The sequence below is a fragment of the Aspergillus tubingensis genome, assembly GCF_013340325.1.
Source record: "Aspergillus tubingensis WU-2223L DNA, scaffold_1, whole genome shotgun sequence".
In the NCBI taxonomy this organism is placed as follows: domain Eukaryota; kingdom Fungi; phylum Ascomycota; class Eurotiomycetes; order Eurotiales; family Aspergillaceae; genus Aspergillus; species Aspergillus tubingensis.
Window position 1 is genome coordinate 353,843 of NW_023336275.1, and position 21,087 is coordinate 374,929.

General features: G+C 49.3%; 3 protein-coding genes and 3 non-coding genes across 6 annotated transcripts; 4 read left to right on the forward strand and 2 right to left on the reverse strand.

The window, feature by feature from the left end:
* Positions 1-519: 519 nt before the first annotated feature.
* Positions 520-2,385, reverse strand: AtWU_00124 (nuclear localization protein Npl6; the record flags this gene model as incomplete). The annotated part of the gene is made up of 3 exons (XM_035495240.1): positions 520-1,123; positions 1,176-2,247; positions 2,337-2,385. 3 exons carry the CDS (start codon positions 2,383-2,385, stop codon positions 520-522), a joined length of 1,725 nt encoding a protein of 574 aa, XP_035351133.1.
* A 5,086-nt stretch (positions 2,386-7,471) lies between these two features.
* Positions 7,472-10,791, forward strand: schA (serine/threonine protein kinase SCH9; the record flags this gene model as incomplete). The annotated part of the gene is made up of 3 exons (XM_035495241.1): positions 7,472-7,542; positions 8,045-9,298; positions 9,360-10,791. The coding sequence occupies 3 exons, from the start codon at positions 7,472-7,474 to the stop codon at positions 10,789-10,791; spliced, it is 2,757 nt and encodes a 918-aa protein (XP_035351134.1).
* A 4,845-nt stretch (positions 10,792-15,636) lies between these two features.
* On the forward strand, positions 15,637-18,046 carry AtWU_00126 (uncharacterized protein; the record flags this gene model as incomplete). Its single annotated transcript, XM_035495242.1, has 2 exons — positions 15,637-16,055; positions 16,132-18,046. 2 exons carry the CDS (start codon positions 15,637-15,639, stop codon positions 18,044-18,046), a joined length of 2,334 nt encoding a protein of 777 aa, XP_035351135.1.
* Positions 18,047-18,903: 857 nt separating this feature from the next.
* On the reverse strand, positions 18,904-18,976 carry AtWU_t2. Its single transcript has one exon. It is a non-coding gene; the product is annotated as a tRNA-Phe (tRNA).
* Positions 18,977-19,517: 541 nt separating this feature from the next.
* On the forward strand, positions 19,518-19,590 carry AtWU_t3. Its single transcript has one exon. It is a non-coding gene; the product is annotated as a tRNA-Phe (tRNA).
* A 950-nt stretch (positions 19,591-20,540) lies between these two features.
* On the forward strand, positions 20,541-20,659 carry AtWU_t4. Its single transcript has 2 exons — positions 20,541-20,577; positions 20,624-20,659. It is a non-coding gene; the product is annotated as a tRNA-Phe (tRNA).
* Positions 20,660-21,087: the final 428 nt, after the last annotated feature.

The window sequence follows — 21,087 nt, forward strand, 5'->3', positions numbered from 1 at the left end:
GCTACTAGCCACGATGTAGATTATGAAGTAGTACATATTTTTCTTATTTAACTACAATGAAAGAAAATATTCTCTTCTCTTCCCATCCATCCAACTAGATCAAGTCGGAAGTATAATCTCGCAGTGATAAGGATTAGGATGAGGTTTTATTTTGATAAATTAAGGTAGATTTACGGTAAATAGCTAAGAATAAGATATGAGGCAATAAGAATAAAATTGAGAAATGAGATAAAAGTGAAACACTCAGATATTGAAACGCTCAAACTCCCATGTTTTTGGTAAATGATCTCGCAAACCCATCCGGAATGAAAACCCCCGCCCATTTGAGTGTGTGTTTGCCGAAGTGAAATGGAAATAATCAGTTAGTTAGTTATACGTGAACCCCCGGGTAAAAGAAAAATGGTGAAGCCACTGGGAGGGAAGTGGTATAATACGTCACGAACGACCTTGGTTAAAGTCCCTGCAGTGGCTTGAAAGGGGTAGTAAAGAGAGAGAGAAAAGGGGTATGAAGCGTGCATATCATGGAAACCAGGCGTAACTCTTGAGTAATTTGGCGCGAGCCCCGTCGTTCGCTTCGTGACACCACTTGGATTTCCATTTCCACTCTTGCGCAGCCGCCTCGATGAGGGCTTCCTTGCACTCGGGAGGAAGTTCCTCCAGGATTTCGGGGCTCGTGAACTCGGGATTAGCGGAGTCAGCGACACTGATTAGGCCATTGGAGCCGAGATCGTGCACATCGCCGTCTGGGCCGGGAACGCCCAGGTTGGAATACGGCGAAGATTCGAACTGGATATCATGGATGGCGAATCGGCGGGACAGCGCAGCTGGAACTGAGGAGAAGAGGGTGGATTCGGTGATTGGCTGTTCAGGTTGGCTGTCGCTGGGTTCGTTGGCTTCCCTGCCAACAGCAGCTGACTCTGCTTCGCTGGTGCCGTTCGTCAGGCTCAGGGTAGACATGCCCTGAGCTAATTTGGTTGCAACTCGAGGGTCGGAGGGAGGCAGACGCTCCCAGCGGGCGTGCGTCGGTTGCATAATCTTGGGGTACTGCATGACGTTGGTGTGGATGTCATACTGTCCTTCAAGGTTTTCGCGGCGCGCAAGAGATATGAGTGAGTTAAAGTTGCTACAAGCATGTCAGTATACAACTAGTGTCAGGCAAGCGCGTCATCACATACCTCGCCTCTCGGGCATGTTCGAGCATCCAGTTATCACCAGTAACTGTAACCTTACGTTTCTTCGAATCCACCGCCTTTCCGGTGGGCAACGGCACTGACGGAGCGCTGGTGTGATAGACACTACTGGCACCGTGCCAGGCCACGTATTGATTCTTGTTGTAAGGCTCGCCTGGGGCAGGGAGCTTATCTTCCGGGACGGCAAGTTCGCCCTCGACATCTCCACGCTCCCTCGCGGCCTGGGTATGGTAATCATCGGTGACCTTCTTTCCACCAACAATAATCTTTGCACCGAATTCCCGAAAGACAGATCGAGCGGTGACAACACCGATAGCTCGGCCTTTGTAAGAGTGGGGGATAATTTCTCGTTCGATGAGATCGCGTTTCGCCTCGTCGTCGATGATAATCTTATAGAGGAGTTTGTGCTTCTGGAAAAACAGGTACGAGTCCCTGAAACCAATGCATCGCGCAGGCTCAGTAGACAACATGTATTTGCGATCACCACGGTTGAGAATCGTAAACACACGGACCCTATATTCTCGGTCGCCCAGCAGGTTGCCGTTCTTGTCCACCTTTGTCTCGCCCTCGGGGTCGTCTGGGAGAGCAACTTCGTCGTCGATAACATCCATCATGTTGCCCTCCTTGTCGATCGGAACCTGGGTAACATGCGACGGGCCCCGGTTACGTGCCCACCTACCACCACTAGCAGCGGGACGACCGCGCCTTCGCTTGACCGGCGTGGATGTATGAATCGGGGTCTGAGGGGCGCCGTCATCAGGCGCATCCCAGTCTGGGGGACGGTTCTTCGGGGGACGACCTATGCGGCGCTTTCGTGGGATGGCTGACATGCGGCCACCCATGCGTGTAGGAGTGTCGCCGCGCGATGGAGGGTTCGAATCCTGGGCGGGCGTTGCGGCTGCCTCTTCCTCCTGGCTGGGTTCTGCCTGGGCTTCCGCCTCAGGATCCTTATCGGAAGCATCACCTGGATCTTCCATCGCTGGCGACGATCCACGCGATGGGGGTGCTTCAATCATCTCCTCGTCCGAGACGTCGGGGAGCGGAGGGGCGGCATTCCCTACTGGGTAATTAGTTGTTCGCGTCCGTGACGACCGAGGCCGCGGCGGCCAAGGAAAGAGTAAGGTGAAAACCGAGGAGATCACTTACGCATTGATTGCGCAGCTGCTTGAGCAGCCGCACGAAGTTTCCTAGCCATACCGACGGTGAATGGGTAAGATAGGCAATGGACGCCGACCTAGAATTTCCTGGAGCGACAGAGCTGAATGGAGGCCCTTGGAGACGTTCCTTTCCGCAGCCATTCGCGCTAGAGCCAGACGGGACTAGGTTTCTCCGAGGACCCGGGTTTCTTTATCACGTGATCAAAAAGGAACACCCCTGATGCCTGAGGCAGATAGAGTTGTTCCAGCCACGTGCCGAACCAATGATGGAGATAATCGGAGACCCTCATCGAGGCTGGAGTCAGTTTGGCGCTTGCTGCACCATGATGTCATGGTCCCTTTCCGCTGATCGCCGACGGTTCGTTCCTTCGAACTGATTCGTGATCGCGCGGCCATCTTGTGTTGCCCGTTTCCCGCTGAACAGTTATTATCGGCTTCCCCGTGTAGATACATTCCCTTACCCCCTAGTACTACTACTACTTACTACACGGCGTGTAGCAAGTGCAATATGCGGGATTTCCTCCGAGGGTCAGTCATCCTTTGGCTTTCGCTACACAAAATAAACCTATGTGGTCTAGACAGGTTCGGTAGCCTTGCATCCTGGCTGAAGCTGAACTGAACCATTGCCAGCACGACCCAAGCCAGCAGATGATTCATCTGCAGCGATAAGGTATGCGCGAGCCTGACCACTGACGTATGTAAGTGACAGTGATAACCTGTTCGGCCTCAACTTCACATGTCCGCCAAAGAGGCGGTGGGAGATGGAGCTTCTGGAACCCCTCAAAAGAGAACCCCACCACCCTCAATAATAGCGGCAGAGCAGGACTGCTGTGCTCCGCATTCCTCAACTCTGACCACCCTTATGCATCCCTGAAGGAGGGTAGGCCCCATCGCGTCACATAATCTTCAACGTGTGTTGGAGCCTGGGTGCTGCGAGGCCATCGCGGTACGGTCCCCTCCGTGGGTATCGGAATCGAGCGTGGGCCCGTGGATGTTTTCGGAGCGTCTGTGGTGACCAGATGCTGCGTGCCGCAGATCGCTTACACAACCTCGCAGCAGCCTGCAGGTGACCTACCTACTGATCGTGTCCAAGTAGCCTCAGATGCAGCGACGGTCTCCCTAGTCAACTAGGGCATTTAGCTTATTATTGGCGGATCGTGGAGGGGGCGAGTGTGAAAACAAAGCAGAACTCCACCAAAAGGTTCCCCTGGATATCTTTTCCTGCGATTTCTGGTAGGCATCAATTTCCTAAACAAGCGAGCTGAGAAGAAAATTGCTCCTACCAGAACTCGCTATCTGCACGATGGAGCTCAGTGTCGGTTACACCATGGCAGTGATTGGCATTTTTAGGACTACCCCCTCCTCCTCCATCTCCTCCTCCTCCTAACCCCCATTTTCTGGTCTACGACGGCCGGGTGTTTTTACCGTCGAACCAGGCCATTCTGAAACATAATCGTTCCTACCTAAGCAGCGACTGCATTACAATGCTACTGGATCTGGCAGCTGCACGGACATGGTGTAACTCCGTATCGGCGACTTACCACCTCCCAGCCGTACAGCTGCCCTGAGCTTGTGATGCACAAACGTAAGGGGGTGACGAGCCCGGGATTCCCGCTAGCCTCGGGGCGCGCGATCTCCCAATCGTCCTCGACACCTATGATTTGACTGTGCGAGGCATAGATTACGGGTCTGGCCGATAGTTTGACTCAGATAAGAGGAAGAAATGCAACGCTTCGACTACCTAAGACTGGGAGGAATTCCAAGGGGTTGAGGATGCGGCTGCGGTCATACTATAGGCCCCCCATGTAAGATGGGTATAGGAATGGTACTAGAGACTACTGCAGAACTACCACAACAGCCAGCAGGGCTGTGTATCATTTGAAGATAGCCGTAGTTCCGCGCGAACACATCTCAAACGCGGGGCATCTGAGAATCCTTGAAAAGAACTTAACATGATGTCACTCAATCTCAAGTTATCGCTCATAGTGTAGATAGCTTGCATTGACACACCATAAGGAAACGAGGTCCGGGCGGAAAGGGCAACACGCATACCTAATCGGGCAATCAGTCGATCCGAACCGGGTGCGAATCACTTTAATTAATGACCTTGGTTAAGATCCAGAGACTTTACGGTTATTAATCATAGTAGTCCTAACAAGGTACTGTACATGTACCTCGAAGTACTTCTCCAGGGACAAGTAAAGAGGGAAAGAAACTAATCCCTGTCATAGCAGTACTGTATTTGGACAACCACAAAGCCAAGAGAGGGTCAGTGAGCTGTGATGAGGTATATCTCAATGGTTGTTGATGAGTTGATGACAGTTGCGGTGACCAAGTAACTAGTACTCCACTGGTACCTACCCCACCCTCCCTCCATCCAATCCAACCGCGAAAGGAACCCAAAAAAGAAGAAGAAGAATTAAGAATAATGAGAGATGAGGAGGTGGCGGCGGAGAAAATGATCTCCGGTGGCATTTTCAATGATTTACTTTCCTTCTTGTCGGAGGGGCACTTAGCGTGAGGAGATGGTGGAGAGAGTTGAAAGAGGAGAAGAAGGAGAAAAAGCAGAAAAATCTATATCCATTTTAGCTAAAAAGAGGAATTCGCTATTGGCATGTTCTGCCGGAATTTTGAGGGTACTAGTGGGTGGCCGTGGAGGAGCATAAGCTTTCTACCGAGGATTACAATGGGCAAAAAGAGTATCTGCAGGTCATTATTGCATCTCTAGGTGGGAATATTGGGTGATAATGTGGAATTATTTGATCGGACTAATGCCGTTTCATAGTAAGTAGTATAGATAGTAGTATAGGGAAGGAGGGAGGGAGGAAGGAAGGAGTTACTCGGGTATCTATCTAGTGGCAGTTTTGGCAAATGGAAAAGATAGAGAAGCCTAAAGAACAGACGGACCCATTCCATGGCAGTGACTGGTGTTGGAATTATGCAGCGGGTTTTCTTGACTTTGGAGCATTCCCGGTTCCCACAACCCAGCCCACCCACCCATCCATCCATCCATCCATGTCCACCGGGCGGATAGCCCATCCTTGTCCAAAGAAGGGCCCAAGAGAGAAGGAGAAGGGAGGCAAACCGGCACATCATCGGACCTCTGCGGTCATCGATGGGCTTGGGAGCCTGTCATTCATCCTTTTTGCTTTACACGGATAATAACTTATTCATTTCTTTTTTACTCTTGAAGGAGGGGGGTGAGTGGGAGGGGAGGGAAGAAAGAAGGAGAAATGGCAATTATTTCAACCATGCTGACCCCCCCCCTTCAGCAGAATAAAAAGAAGATAGAAGAAGGAGGAGATGATGGTAGTGGTAGTGAATTAATCATCCAGGAGTTTTTTTCTATTCCTGTTCCCTCTCTTTTATCATTCTTCCAAGGCATCTCTATCCGTTCCAAGAACTGTCCCCCTCCTTCTTCGTCTTCCTTCTTCATCACCGCTAGATAAATGTTACTGTGTGTCTCCTCTTCCAGCCACCAAAGCGATGTGGTTCGTGGTTGACTTCACCAGTGGTTCCATCCCATACAGCGCTTCGTCTATTTGCCAGCAGCACCGCCATCTCCACTCCGTCTGAGGCCTTTTCCCTTTTCCTTTTACTTACGCCTCCTGCCGCGCTTTGATTCGTTCCCTTTCCAATGGGTGGCATTTGCCTCCAATTCTAAGGGACACTCCGAGACAACAATGCACCCTGGACTACTACTAGGCTACTTCCTTCACCAGTAGCGTTGCCGAAGCTGTGCCAGGCTAGTAGTAATCGGTTCGAAAGAGTCATCATCATCATCATCAAACAAACCACCCTTGACCGGTCATCACCCATAAGACCCATCCTATAGTATAAGCACGTTCAACCAGACCTAAAAAAAGGCTTCACCACCAATTCTGACCTGTGTTCTGGTGCGAGAATAGAACCGGGAAGAAAAGAGGAGGTCACATCGTATTCTTGTCGTGTTTCTTCCATACAGAACCATCGCTGGTTCTAACCATCTCACTCTTCCTCTTCCTCTCCCATCCTCGCTGGTTCCTTTGGTTTAACCTCAACCACTCCCCCTCACCCAACAGATCCTGTAACTCACCCAGCTCCTGCACTGCTTCCAAACCTTTTTTTTTTTTTTTTTTGACGCGTTTTTGCCATCCAACTTTCTTTTCTCCTCCCCCAGAATCTCGGTCGCGAAAGTTACCACAAGTCGACGGTCTCCATCCGCAGTCCCTGACCCGTTCAGCGGCTTCAGCGGCAGCTTAGGTCTATGACTATTGGGGGGTTTGGTTCGTTTTAACGCCACCTCATCGCCAACCTCAAATTTGAATTATCCGTCAAAACGTGATTTCCCGAATTTCATCTTCCTTTTTTTAACCTTCTTCCCTCTTCGTATATTGACATCTGCCGGGGTTACTTCTTTTTTATTGTTTTAAAAAAGAATTCCACCCATCCTTGTTTCGTGTTTCCTTCCTATCAGTTCTGGCCATCTGGTACGAAACCCGCCATCCGCCGGCGTCCGCCCGCCATTTGTCCGTCTGCGCCTGATTGACGCTAAGGCTCCGTCGCCCACATTGACGGGCATTAATTGCCTGCCCGAGACTGACTGATTGAGTTCTTGGAGCCCATAAGTGCCTTTCTTCGTCAAATTCGCCCCGGGAATTCATTGGGTTTCGTCTGTGAGTAAAACCCTCCAGGTTGGTGCTTCTCATTCCGTGCCTTTTTTTTCCTTCCCTCCCGTTTTTCCCCTCAAATGTCATTCATCGCTCTTCATCCTTGGCCGTCGACCCCATCAGCTCTACCCACTTTCCTTTCCACGGCTCCGTCGACACTCTCCTCCTAACAATTTGCCAAACAGTAACAGGGCATCCCGCTTTTCTACCCCTCCCTGCTCTTCGCCATCCGCACCCGATCGGATTCATCCTCCCGCAAACTTCCTTGACTTGTCAACCTCCCAACAGCGTCTGACTCACCTTTTTGATTCCCACGTTTCAACTTTGCTCGTCGAAAGACGTCATACCTTCAGCGATCTGTCCTCGATCATCTCGTCGCTTTGACATCACTACTTCTATCACAGCGGTGCGACCGACAGATTCGACCCTCGGTATTCCTGGTTGTGGATTTTGGGTGTCGGATGGAAACATAAAGATGGCTGCTGCTCAGAGTGGACTAGGGCCGCATGGAGATGCGGGCTCATTGAAGCAGCCCAGATCCCGGAGGTGAGTACAGTGTCGCAACTTTCACCTCGTTCTTGCTGTTTGGTCTGGATTTCATCGTATGCCGGGTGTGGCAAGAGAGTGTGTGGTAAAAGGATGAAAGAGCTGGGTGCGAAGTTTTCGCTCAACGGCGGATGACGGCCGTACTTCAGCCCTCATTGTGTTGTCATGGTTAGCATGCAAGCTTTCCATCCTCGGTTTTTGCAGCGCTGCCCATGGATCATGTCGCGTGCGGGAGTCATCCGCGACAAGCAATGACTATATGCCGCACGGGCTGAAGAGGGGAAGAAAAATCGCTCTGCATGAAAACTGCCACTCCATTGCTCTTTCGATGCCAGCTTAAGACCTAGCAACTACCCCTGCTATACTGTGAATCGCTTGTCATATGCCTTCTGTCTTTGCGTTACTAGTCCGCCATACATAGCACCATGGGGGTCTTAATTACGCTGTCATGCTTAATTTCAACAACAATGGCCTTCCTGATCATGGCTGACTCGTGCGCTAGCAATGGTACGCAAGAAGACGACAATCAGGATCAAATCGGCTCCAACAGTCCAACTCCTACTGGGATCTCGACTCCACAGCCCGATCTAGCGGACAAGCGTCTGCCTTCCATAAATTCCAGTTATTTCCAGGTTGGTTCTCCCTCTGGTGATAAGTCCCGTTCCTCCAACACCTGGTCTTCTGAGACTTCTACTTCCGCGCAAAACCCCCAGTCGGATGCGGCCCCCACAGGGACACGGGATCGAGGTTCCTCACCCTCGGGCTCCTTCGTTATGATGGAGCGCCCCGAGGCTTCGGATACCCAGTCATCTACCGTTTCGCCGGACCAGAGCCTTGAGACACACACATTGCAGCCGGAAACGTTGCCCCCAACGAATTTGCCTACTCCCCCCTACAGTTCCGCTTGTTCTCTTTTGCAGAAAGAATCGGATGAGGCTGAACTGGGCTCCTCTGCCCCGGATAAGGGCATGGGCTCCATCTTCAATACTTTGAAAAATTACCTCTCCCCCTCCGGAAGCATGTCATCTCCTGAACAAACATCCCGCCGTCACACCTCTCTTCCCGTCTCAAGCGTCTCTGACGATCCAGTCCTTGCCTCCCACTTTTCCAATCCCTCCCTTCTTCCTGCTTCAGATGCGTTCTGTTTGCCGGATGCTCCCCTTCTCGAACACGAAAAACCACATGTGTCTATGTCTTCTGAGAATCTGGCGAAGCTAACTGGAACTGTGTCGGATCTCGTGCGTCTAAAGAGTACACCTCCTCTTACTCCTCGAGCAATGTCCAATGAAGGTTCGCAAACCGACAAGAAGCCACCCACCTCCTCCCCTCATCCGTCGGAACCTGCCCAGCCGCCCTCCGATGAATCGGCGAATGCAGCCGACGAGATCGCTGGCAAGCTCAACGAAGCGTTCCCCCCTGAAAGAGATACTCCCTCACCAACTGGTCCTCCGGTGGCCTCGCTGAAGGGCAAGCTCTACGTGAACATATCCGAAGCTAGAGGGCTCCGACCTGGGTTCGATCCGTACGTCGTCTGCGTTTTTGAGTGGAATGAAGTCATCTCAAAGAGCGCCCAGGACGAAGAAGCGGCTACCTTGGAACGCCAACAGAAAGAACAAGAGAAGTCGGACCGTGAGGCTGGACGCCCAATGGCGATACCCATGAAAAGTCGGCAAAGCAGCAACAACAGCGCGCTCGACGGTGAGCCTCGGGGGCGTGCCCCAGTGACCGACCCGCATTGGAACCACGAAGCGGTCTTGTACGTTCATCCTCCTGTCAGCATTTTAACGAAGGGTATGTGGCTAACTATTACCTTATAGCGATGTCTTTGGTGATCAGTCAGAGGTAGATGTCTCGGTGTATGATCGCAAAGATCAGGAAGCATTTTTGGGCCACGTGCGCCTTTGCATCAACTTGAAGGATGACAACAGCCGGCTAGAAGGATGGTTCCCTCTGAAGTCCCGTGGCGCGGGTGACTCTCAAGTGTCTGGGGAGATCCACATGGAGATGCGCTTCGAGCGGACAGAGAAGAAGCAGGTTGGGCCGAATGACTTCCAAATCCTCAAGCTCATCGGCAAAGGGACGTTTGGCCAGGTCTATCAGGTCAAGAAGAAGGACACACGTCGTATCTACGCGATGAAAGTCCTGTCGAAGAAGGTTATCATTCAGAAGAAGGAGGTCGCACATACTCTGGGAGAGCGGAATATCTTGGTCCGCACAGCCATGGCGGCTTCACCTTTCATCGTCGGCCTGAAGTTCTCCTTCCAAACACCCACCGATCTTTATCTTGTCACAGACTACATGTCCGGTGGTGAGCTGTTCTGGCATCTTCAAAAGGAGGGGCGATTCCAGGAGGCCAGAGCGAAGTTCTACATTGCCGAGCTCATTCTAGCTCTGCAGCACCTTCATGATCACGATATCGTTTACCGGGATCTCAAGCCGGAGAACATTCTGCTCGATGCGAATGGTCACATCGCTCTCTGTGATTTCGGTCTCTCCAAGGCCAATTTGACCCAAAACGACACGACGAACACGTTCTGTGGTACGACTGAGTACCTGGCTCCGGAAGTACTGCTTGACGAACAGGGATACACCAAGATGGTCGATTTCTGGTCTCTTGGAGTTCTCGTGTTTGAGATGTGCTGCGGCTGGAGTCCATTCTACGCCGAGGACACGCAGCAGATGTACAAGAATATCGCCTTCGGCAAAGTTCGGTTCCCTCGAGACGCTCTCAGCACGGAGGGAAGGAACTTCGTAAAGGGCTTGCTTAACCGGAACCCCAAGCACCGCCTTGGTGCCAAGGGCGATGCAAAGGAGCTTATGGCACACCCATTCTTTGACGACGTCGACTGGCAGGCATTGGGCCGGAAGGAGGTGATCCCTCCGTTCAAGCCAACGCTCAAGTCTGACACTGACACTTCCAACTTCGATCCCGAGTTCACGAATGCGCTCGAGACTAACAACTCACTCAACGACCGCGCAGCTGCCATTGCCAATGGGTTCATGCCGGCGTCGACGCCTTTGTCTCCCGGTCTGCAGGCCAACTTCAAAGGCTTTACCTTTGTAAACGAAAGCTCCATGGATCACCACTTTACCAATGAGCCTGGTGACCACATGGAAGAGGACGCTGAGACTTGGCAACGACCTCAGCAGCCGGCAAGCACTACTAACCACCGCATGAGTGGGGTACAGAGGACACACGAGGGCGGCGAGCCCGGTATTTTCAACGTTGATGATAATTTCGACATGTGATTATGGCCTGATGCATGATAATGGAGTTGTGATTTGTGCCTATTTTTTGAACCTTTTTGCTTTGTACATGCCGTCGTGGGTGATTAGGGCTTAGCTGTTGTTACCTTTCGTTTCTGGTTTGCTATTCGTGGTTTACACCTTAGCTTTTGTTTATTTCTCTTGCTATGGTAACAGCAGTATTAGTCCCCCGCAGTGGTTTGATCATATTTTGCTCTCTTCATATCTTTATCGCTATCTGCGGCTTCCATGTCTTGATTCTTTTTCACTGGTCATCTGGATATAGATGGTTGGATATACTTCACCGATCCGGCTTTGTCCTGCACGGAAGGGACATGAGCCTGGTCCACGAATACTTGACCTTACATTTGCACTTTGTCGTTCCGTCAAACCTTGTGATATCCGGCAGTCGCCTGGCTCCATCGCCGGTCGACCCACGTGCTGCCTTGAATTTGCGGTTAGCTTTTGCGAACTCGTATTGGTCTTGTTCCCGAATCCTTGTCTTTCGCATGCGGAGGAGTTACAAGCATGAGTGACAAACACGCACAACATAGTGAAGAGTTGATGCAGGGGCGTTATTATCCGGCAGCATGGCGCAGGAGGACGCTTGCTTGAGATTGTCTGTTGGTCAGAGGCCAATAAATACACAAGTTGTTACGAAATGTTCTAGGTCTACGTAGTATCCGGATCGTAGTTACTACAGTGCAGTAAGCGAGTGAATTGTAGCAGAGACACACACACACACACACACACACACACACACACACACACAGAGAGAGAGAGAGAGAGAGAGAGAGAGAGAGAGAGAAAGTCCAGACCCAGCCAACCCTAAAACCAAAAACCCACGAAGGCGGCACAAAATAAACCATCTGAAACACATCCATTATCAATCAGGACAAGACAAGCCGTGTACAAACCCGATCTATAATTATCTAGATACTAGAGACTAAATACTAGGTGGATACTGGATAGATCTTCTCAAACCGACCCCCCCTCCCCGATGGACCCTCGGATGAAACCGACCCAACAAACCAACATTGAACCTAAGTAAATCCATGAATCGTGAAAGCCAAAAGCAGCACTGGCCAGATCTATTTTTGTCCGATGATAAGACTAAAACAAGAATATTCGTTGAAACGAGACATTGTCTGACATACACGGGAAGAGTACACACAGCAGTCTTCACTTACTAATGATAGTACCAACGATAGTAAGTGGTTTGATCGCGCTGAGCTCAGATGAGGGATTCCTTCATGGTAAGTTACTATTTATATATATTTTTCTGATTGTGTTGTGCTGTGTTGGGACTAGGTATCAGATCAGATCCTAGTATGTACTGTGCTTAATGCACTGTAAAGCCTACCATGTGAATAAATACATAAATAAACGAATATGTAAAAATCGAATTAAAATGCCAAGCTGAGATGCGATGCGATGGATGATGCGATGTGATATTGTGTAATAACTACCTAAACTATATTTGGATAAGTAGTTAGTTATGATGGTGATGATTTGTGTGAAAGTTTCTGAGACACGAACACTAACCAGCCAATGAAAGATACTCTGGTGCGTTTACTGACTCACGTCTTTGGATGGGAAGGGATTATCATTATTAGACTTTACTAGATGGGGTATAACTCTATTACTACTTAGTAGTTTAGTATATACTAAATGCCTTGGTTTTGAAGTGGTGGTGGTGGTCGCTTTGGGGGCCGTGCGGGTGGTAGATATGGACTTTTATGGTATTTGATAGTGATGATCGGTTCTTTGTTTTTCTCTGTTATTTTGGGGAGGATTGTTGGTAGGATGTTAATACTTTGTTTGTAGTGCGGGTTTGTGGACAAAGCAATTGAGGGTGCATGAATGGTTGAATGAATAAGTAGTTTGAGGTTTTGAATGTGTTTGTTTAGGGTTGAGTCTTCGATAGCAGTACCCTTGTATTTAACATGTATCCCCCACGGATATCCCGAACCCCATTCCACTGCAGTTCGCATCACCAAAAATCTTGGCTGAATTTTAGTTCCCCTGCAACCACACAGAAAAGGGAACCAACGAACACCCAACAAGGAACCCAAAGTGTAGATCATATTTCCCTTCGCAAAGATCCGAAATAATCAATACAAAAGTAAAACGTACTCGAGCCAATCGTGAGGCCGGTTCTAGTTGACCGAAGTAACACTTGCAGGGGGGGTGCTGCAGCCACCACCACCGGACAGACGGCCCCACGGACCCCTGACTCGAGGGAAGAACTTGAGTTACATGTACGTACTAAGTTAGTTAGGTGTGGTAGTATGTGAAACAGGCTACTGTGGTTCCTTGTTTTGTTTTTCTTTTCTTTTTTTATTCCATGGCATTGTGTGGATGGTGGTGGTGATGGTGTGATGGTGATACAGAGTGCTTATTTATATACATCAATACAGGGGGAGGGAGGGGTGGGAACGGTCGGAAGAAAAATGGCAGTGGTTGTAGGGTTGTATGTTGCACTTGCCGGAGCAGAGTGGAGTGTACCATGCGGCATTTGTTCGGATCGGTTGGTTTCGGGATATTTGTGTAGTTTAGTATTTATACATTAGCATATTATGCTGTGTAATCAGTCCAGGATGAAATTGAGGGGGGAGGAGAGTTCGGATTTAAGAGGATGTACTAGTATCTACTATCAACTTACAATGTAGGTATCGGCTGTGTGGATGATGGCGATTAGTGACATTTATATGCATGTTATCCAGCTCGGACAACAATCATTGTATATTGCATCCATATTAACCAATCTATATGACGAAACAGGTGGAACGCATTGAGATAGTTATCTCCGAGCGCGGTATAATTCCTTCACCATCGTTGTCTGAGATTGATGCTCCAAAAACGGGGGGCTGACTAACTGCAGGCTGCGTGGGTTTCCACTTTCCACACACACACACACACACACATATTCCCCTCATACGCACTGAGGCCTCTGCTACACACAAATGGGTCCAACGCAACAGCCAATGGTTAATGGACGGTGCGAGCCGATGGCTGGAAAGGGACCCATCGCCATGGAGACTAGACTAAAGACGACTAAACGGGTGATAACGGTGGTTCGTCTTCAGGAGACGTGCTACTGTGCTGCAAGTTAGTTCGTTATTTCTGTTGCCTGCGTGTCTGCTGCATATATACGCACAGACAGCGTACACTTACACATAAGATACTTCCATCCCTCATGGTATGTATATACTACCGACCTCAATACTCCCTATGAAGACGATAAATAATAGCTGCCTTTTCTCTCGTAATATTGTGTAAAATCCCCTCAGCATGGTGATCGTAAGCTGCATCGACGTCATCAATCCATTGGATGGTATAAATAAACTTCAGAAAAGACCCCAACTACTGGATCATCAACCTTGTCCGGGGCAAGTTGAGCAAAGAGAGCAATAATGCGCACTGAAAAGGGGCTTTCGTAGCGTATCATCTCAATTAGGGACTAGCGTGGTTGTTCCTGACGCTAGTGCCAGCCCGGTCACCGCACTAGACTATACCTGGTATAGTCTTCCTGCCTCGTTCCGCGGGTGTCGAGGCAATCCCCTGCACGGGATTCCATGGATTCGGGGCTGCCACCTCCTTTTCCTTCCTTTTTCCTTCCTTCTCCTGCACCTCCGTCGTCATCCTTGACCCATCCCAAACTCTTGGTTCGGTTGGGTGGGATCGGGGCTACGGTGTGCTACCGTCTACACCATCAAAACAACAAAGCCAATTGACGGTTTTCAGGCCTTTTGATCTTCTGGGGATGATAATGATGATGCGCCGTCCTGCGAAACATTTGCGGAGTCGCTCATCCTCCCACTGAATTGTCGCATCGTTACTCGTTTGGGGTGATACTACGGCCGCCACTACTGTCTCCAAAAGACTAACCCTCCAGCTAACGATTTAGTTCACGGGCCTCTGTCCGCTTTTGCATTGGCAGTTGAATCCTGGAGTCGCCCGACAGTTTCCTTCTGCTTAGTTCACATTATCCTCCGTACGGCTGATGCAGCCCGTCATAACCGAGCATCGCTACCTCCCTTTTCCCCCCTGGCGACGGCTGCTCTTCCTTGGGTCCGTCAGTATTGGATGGATGAATATCGGATGGAGTGATGTTTGAGCCGAGGTCTCCGCTTTTCCTTTTCCAGCACGAGTCGCTGTGATGCCGATGCCCTGCAGTCTCACCACGGACTAGTGAACCTAAGATCCTCGTTCCTCTGGTGGGGACGATCGGCCCTCGACTGCCGTCCCAAGTCCTCCTATCTGGTAGTCCGACCACTCTTGACTACTGAATGTACACACTCGGAGAAGTGGCGTGTTCGCGGTGGCCTGCCTCTTGACTTTCTCGTGCCATCAATGGTCCTGCGTTAAGCTCTTTTGGGCGTCCAGACTAACTTCAGCCGACCAAATGTGTGGTCCTGATACTTGTTGGCGCCCGCTCTCACGCTAATGTTCCCCTCGTTCTCCTAAAATAGCGCCGCGCTGTCTTTTTTCTTTTTTCCCTCTCTTTCTCAAGTACTACTTCCTTTGGCCATCAGATTACAACTTTCGTTGTGATTTCTTACTGTTGCTTGTTGTGTGTCCTTCCTTTTCGTTCCTTACATCCACACTCCTTCGTATATACACGCTCTAGCTGGTGTGCCTCTTAATTTACTGTTCATACATTCCTGTGCCGTCCGTTCTTTTCGACCATCGTTTCCCCACTCGAGCGCCTTTCCCCCTTTCTCTGTCTCCAACGGTCTTTGCGCACTATTCATACAGGCCGCCACCACCACCACCACTACTTTTTTTTTTACTCCCCTGTGCGCCCTCTCACGGTGCTCGTCAAATGCAACACCGGTGTTCATAATGAGTGTCGTCGCCAGTAGACCCGAGAGCGCTGCTGTGCCCTTCAGCCCCATTCCTCAAAGCGAATTTATACATTGCAAGGATGCAGCATATGCCGTGACAGTGCAGCCGGTCTCCTCTCGAACGTCATCCGTTTCTTCCTTCAAGAGCAATTACAGTGTCTCTACTGCCCCTACAGTCTACTCTCCTATCTCTCCCACATCACCAGCTCGCGTATTCGACTCCGCTGCTTCTCTGGATAAGATACTGGAGTCGGTGTTCAAGCGACTACCGCAAGAAGTCTACGATGTCATTCTAGACCAATTGGAGCTTTTACATGTCGGCCCCAATCAGACCGGATGCTTAACATGCTTTCAGCGCGACTTGCACGCTCTTTCCTTGACCTGCCGGGCGTGGGAGAAGGGAGTCAGAGCGAAGTTGTGAGTATATTGTTTTGCTTTCAGCCAGGCCTTCGTCATAGCTATTCCCGCGTATGCTAATCAGGCTTGCATCCAGGTATAACCGCATACACATCATTGGAAACGATTCGCCGTCGCAATTGAAGAAATACCGACTCAAAAGGGGAAGCCGCTTGAAGTTGCTCAGACGAACCCTCCGGGAGAGGAAGTTGCTGGCCAATCTCGTTCTTGAGCTTCGAGTCCCCCAAATGGACCTGTTGTTCACAACAGTGAAGCAGAGCACTCAATGGCAAGAATACCGAGACCTAGTCGCCTCGGTCGTCATGGTGTGCCCGAACTTGGAACGATTGCTCGGCTTGACCATCCCGTATAACCATGAGTTCGATCGTCTGACACATGCGTTATCTACGCGTCGAAAGTTGAAGGAGCACACATGGGTTCTAGGAGAGGCCCCGGCGGTCTCTGAAGAATCCCCTCGCAGCACATCATGCCCCTGGAGCTTGGGCCCCTCGCAGATGTTTGAGTTTCTCAACTACCATGTCTCATGGACTAATCTGGAGACGCTGATGCTTTATGGCGTCAACGAGAACAACGCCCTGGAACCGAGCATCTTTCTTCGCATGGTCAGCCTCCTGCCGTCGCTGCGAAATCTTTGCATTTCCAACTTTGACGCGGATGCCTTTGCGGACAGCGCGCTTCTGTGTCTACCGTCGCTCGAATCGCTCCGCTTGGAGAACCTCCCGGGCGTGACTGATTCAGGGCTCTGCCAATTTTCCATGCGTCCAGAGTCTCGCTCCCTCAAGACCCTGGCCCTTATCGAACAAAATATCGATTCGTTGCTTACGATCTCGAAAATCTTGTCATCACTGAGACAGTTGGAACGATTCAAGTTCGTCCAGAGCAACAAGAACCCTACGCTGAACGCCGATGGGATTGTCTTTCAACCGCTTTTCGCCTCTTCGACGCTTCGATATTTGCATTGGGACGTTACGGGACCCGACTCTGCCGCCGGGCTCGGCAGGCTCGATTACGCTCCGTTTGTGAAACCACCGCGACATACAGAGTCCCCGAATTCTCATCTAGCTCAGAGTATTCTGTCCGTGGGCTTCCCTCGTCTTGAAGCACTGCGAGCACCCTCGGATATAGAACCCCCGGGAGTCCTCCAGGCTGTATGCCAGCCGATACCACGCGGGCAAGCACTGCTCAAGCCAGACCGTTACAGCCTTCCCCGTAGCTCCCACGGCTCTGTTACGACCCGACCAATGGCCCTGCCCGCTGGGAACAACTTGACTTCTGCTCGGATACGAGCGCAGACTTTTATTGACATGGCAGCGAAGGACACGGAAACCGGAATGCGCCTGCTCATCACTGATCACTCCGACTCGTACGTTCCTGACAATGCATTGGACGAACTTTCCGATGATGGGTCCGATCTGGACATGGACGAGTTCGGCATAGGTGGTGTGCAGCCTAAGAATGATGTGTTGCCCGACGATCACGAAGGTCCGGTCACCGTGTATGACTTCCGGATGCCAGCTTTCATGGGGAGGATAGGCTGTAGGACAAGTGAGAAGGACATCTCAATTCCGCGATTTATCCTTCGTCCGGACATACCAGGGCAGGATGGTGATGGAGGTTTAGTTGATTGGAAACATGTACTGGCCTCCAGCCAGTCCCTTACATATGCTGCTGGAGTTGGAGTAAATTGCTTTGGCGGCAAGGGCCACGCGAAACCGGCGCCCGAAGAGCCGCCATCGCCGACCTCAACTACAACCTCACGCTTTGGATGGGGCAGCATCGGCAGTCGGTCCGCGCTGGGCACCAGTCCAAACACCCCTACAACACCAGCGACGCCGATGAGTCTTTCGTCTACGACGGCACTCCCTTGGGACCGAGATACCTGCACCGGATCATGGAATTATAGCCACAAAAGTGGAAGGGACTGGTGGTTCCACATGGAACGAGACCGCCCAGGAAACGTCGAAATAGTTGACGTTAAGCGACTATTCTAGTCAGGTTGATGTACATCACCGGTGACGTGCATTTGATTTTACCTTTCATTGGTACTTTTATTTTTCTCAAGAATGGCATGCTATGGTACATGCTGTCTGTTGGTATACACGCAGAAACGGCGTTTACGGATTGACGGATGGATGGACGATCTCATCAATTGTGGATATTTTTTTTTCTTCTTATTTCTCTGGAAATTTTCTGGCCTCGACATACCCGGTGCAGCAGGGGCTATTACCATCTCTATCTCATTAATTGGCATCTCTCTCTCTCGTGTGTTGGTGGTTCACATACCGCATGAATTCCTATCATCCGGGTCATCTCCGTCTAATAGTGTTTGGCACCGGCGTGAGCAACGCAATTACATAATGCTGCAGCTCTTGTTTATTTTGTATATCCATGTGTCTTCTTTTGTACAGCTTATCATCTGGGGTGGCATTTGTCGATTTTACATCTCGTTTTCCTGTATACTTACAGTACTTACGATCAGACTGATCAGTATATATACCTAGTGCTTAATGCATAACTATGGACATCCAACAAGAACATACTTCACATTAAGTAGTAGATAGTACTAGATAAGCAATATATACCCAGGGATTTAATATCTTCACAACAAGTGGTTTATATATATGTAAGAAACAGTAAAAATGCTCCCCTTCTTCTCACCTACAAGGTCACTTCATCACAAAACTGCAAAGGATGGAAGTAAGATTGGACGACGCACAATCTACCATTTCAATGTTACTCCGTAAATAAAAGAATGATACATACATACATACACCAAACGAAAAAGAATGAATCAAATTGAAAAGGTGAAAAAGAACGAAGAAAATAAAAATAAAATAAAAAAGAGGAATGGGGCAAGCCGGGCTTGAACCGGCCACCTCCAGATCTTCAGTCTGACGCGCTCCCAGATGCGCCATTGCCCCATTGGTTGATACTTTGGCGACCAAAGAGCGCTATATGAGGCTAGACATACTGTGGAGAAGAAATCAAAATTATTCTAAAGCATTTGGGATGGACTATAGAGTAGGGTTGGTCTTTTCTAGGAGTACTTAGACTGGTAAGTGGTTAATGAAAGGTTATGTGGGTAGGAAGGCAAGTCCATTGACTGTACCTTGCCGGATAATGGAACAATGAGGATTGAAAAGAGATAGAATGAACAATGTTCTAGTTAGTGTTTGTCCTTATCTGCTTTCCATTAATAACTTTCTCTTTGTCTATCTCTTGGCGCGGGCAAGTTCATATTAGAATGGTATCGGAAAACATGTGAATTGTAGTACTAAGTCCATCATTATGCAGGAATAAAATGTTCTGTGGTACTATCCCTACTAACCACGTCCAGGACATCGAAATACCTCACAAGGCATGAGTCAATCGATCAATCTGCTCCATATGCCTGCTGTAAGCATCTCTAACCACCACTCCTCCCTCATATTGTCAAAACCCTAAACAATGATCACTAATCAAGGGGCAATGGCGCATCTGGGAGCGCGTCAGACTGAAGATCTGGAGGTGGCCGGTTCAAGCCCGGCTTGCCCCATCCTTTTTTGTTGTGAATTTTTTTTCTTTATCTCTATGATTTTTGACTGTGGATAATTTGCATATTGTGGGTGGAGGAGATGTTGTGGGGTTGTTGTAGATTGCGCTAGCCGTATATGGTTAGTCAATGTTCATCAGAGTTTCTGGTCGATTATGTAATTCGTTAGTTGGTGGGTTGGCTGTATGCTGGTGATGGAAGATTCCTTTCCTGTGAAGGTTACGGCAATATTCAGACGGGGCTCAAATACCATGTTCTAACTCAATTTGTGGGGAATAGTTTGCCTTGGAGTATGTCAGGGAAGGACAAGTGTTGAAGCAGTCGCGTGGGTGGGGTGATATTGCAGAGCGAATTTCGCCGGTTTGGGAGCTTCTTGAGGCTGAGGTGGATGCAGAAAGTAAGAAGCAATTGAGTACTTGCTTTGGAGGCATGGTAGACTGATATACCATGAAGTGAAGTGATGGGCAGTACGTGGTTTTGTTTAACATGTTATAGAGCCTGATTGTTTCAGTTGGGATGTTCTTAATGAACTCCATGGCTTCTGAAGAACTGGGCAGGGAACGAGCAGTTTAGGCGTTTGCGTACGGGGCATATCTGCGTCAGTTGCAATACAGTAAACTGAAAAAGACTTAGTCAAGTTCAACAGTTAGATGCATGTCAATGTCATCATATCGATCTTGGTGCAAATACCATTAGTCGGAGACGGTCGACGGCGCCTAATGTTAGTAAATGCCTCAGTATACAGCCGTGCCAGCCAACTCAAATTCACAATTACCCATAAATAACACCACTATAGTCTGCTAAAAGTAATCCCAGAATAATAAGTACAAGAAAAAATAACATATAGTGCGAAAACTGCCCACTCAGCGGTCGGATTCGCTGCATAATGTATACTTTGACATTTGCAAAAGGGCCTACAAGAATAGAAAAAATATACAGTATTTCACATAATCGGGGCAATGGCGCATCTGGGAGCGCGTCAGACTGAAGCTTTAACTTCGGCCCACAGGCTTCGTCCGAAAGGATGTCTCTGTAAATCTGAAGGTGGCCGGTTCAAGCCCGGCTTGCCCCATTCTTTTTTTCCCCGTTCTTTTCGGACACCAATCGATCTCGCACCATCATCCACTTCAACGTAATCTTCTTCCTGGGTCAGACCTCATTATCTTTTATTTGTTTATTATTTTTGTCTCTTTGAATTCGGAAGTTTCTTACGCAGCCCTTTTATTTAGTTCAAGCCCCTCAAACATTCTCGATTATTGCATGTTCTCCCCATCTACTTACCTCACAGATAATCCAGCCACCCCTGACTTGATGACGGTCTAAAGCCGCTATCCAATATGCTTTTCTTAATACTTTTGACATTCTTACGGACATCCGCGGCATGAATATTCAGAAACTTTATTTTAGAGCCGTTGTATGTCTTTGGTCATGTGAACGTTCAGTCTTGGATTTCGTGAGATGATGAAATTGGCGCATGTTGGAATCTCCAGATGGTTATGA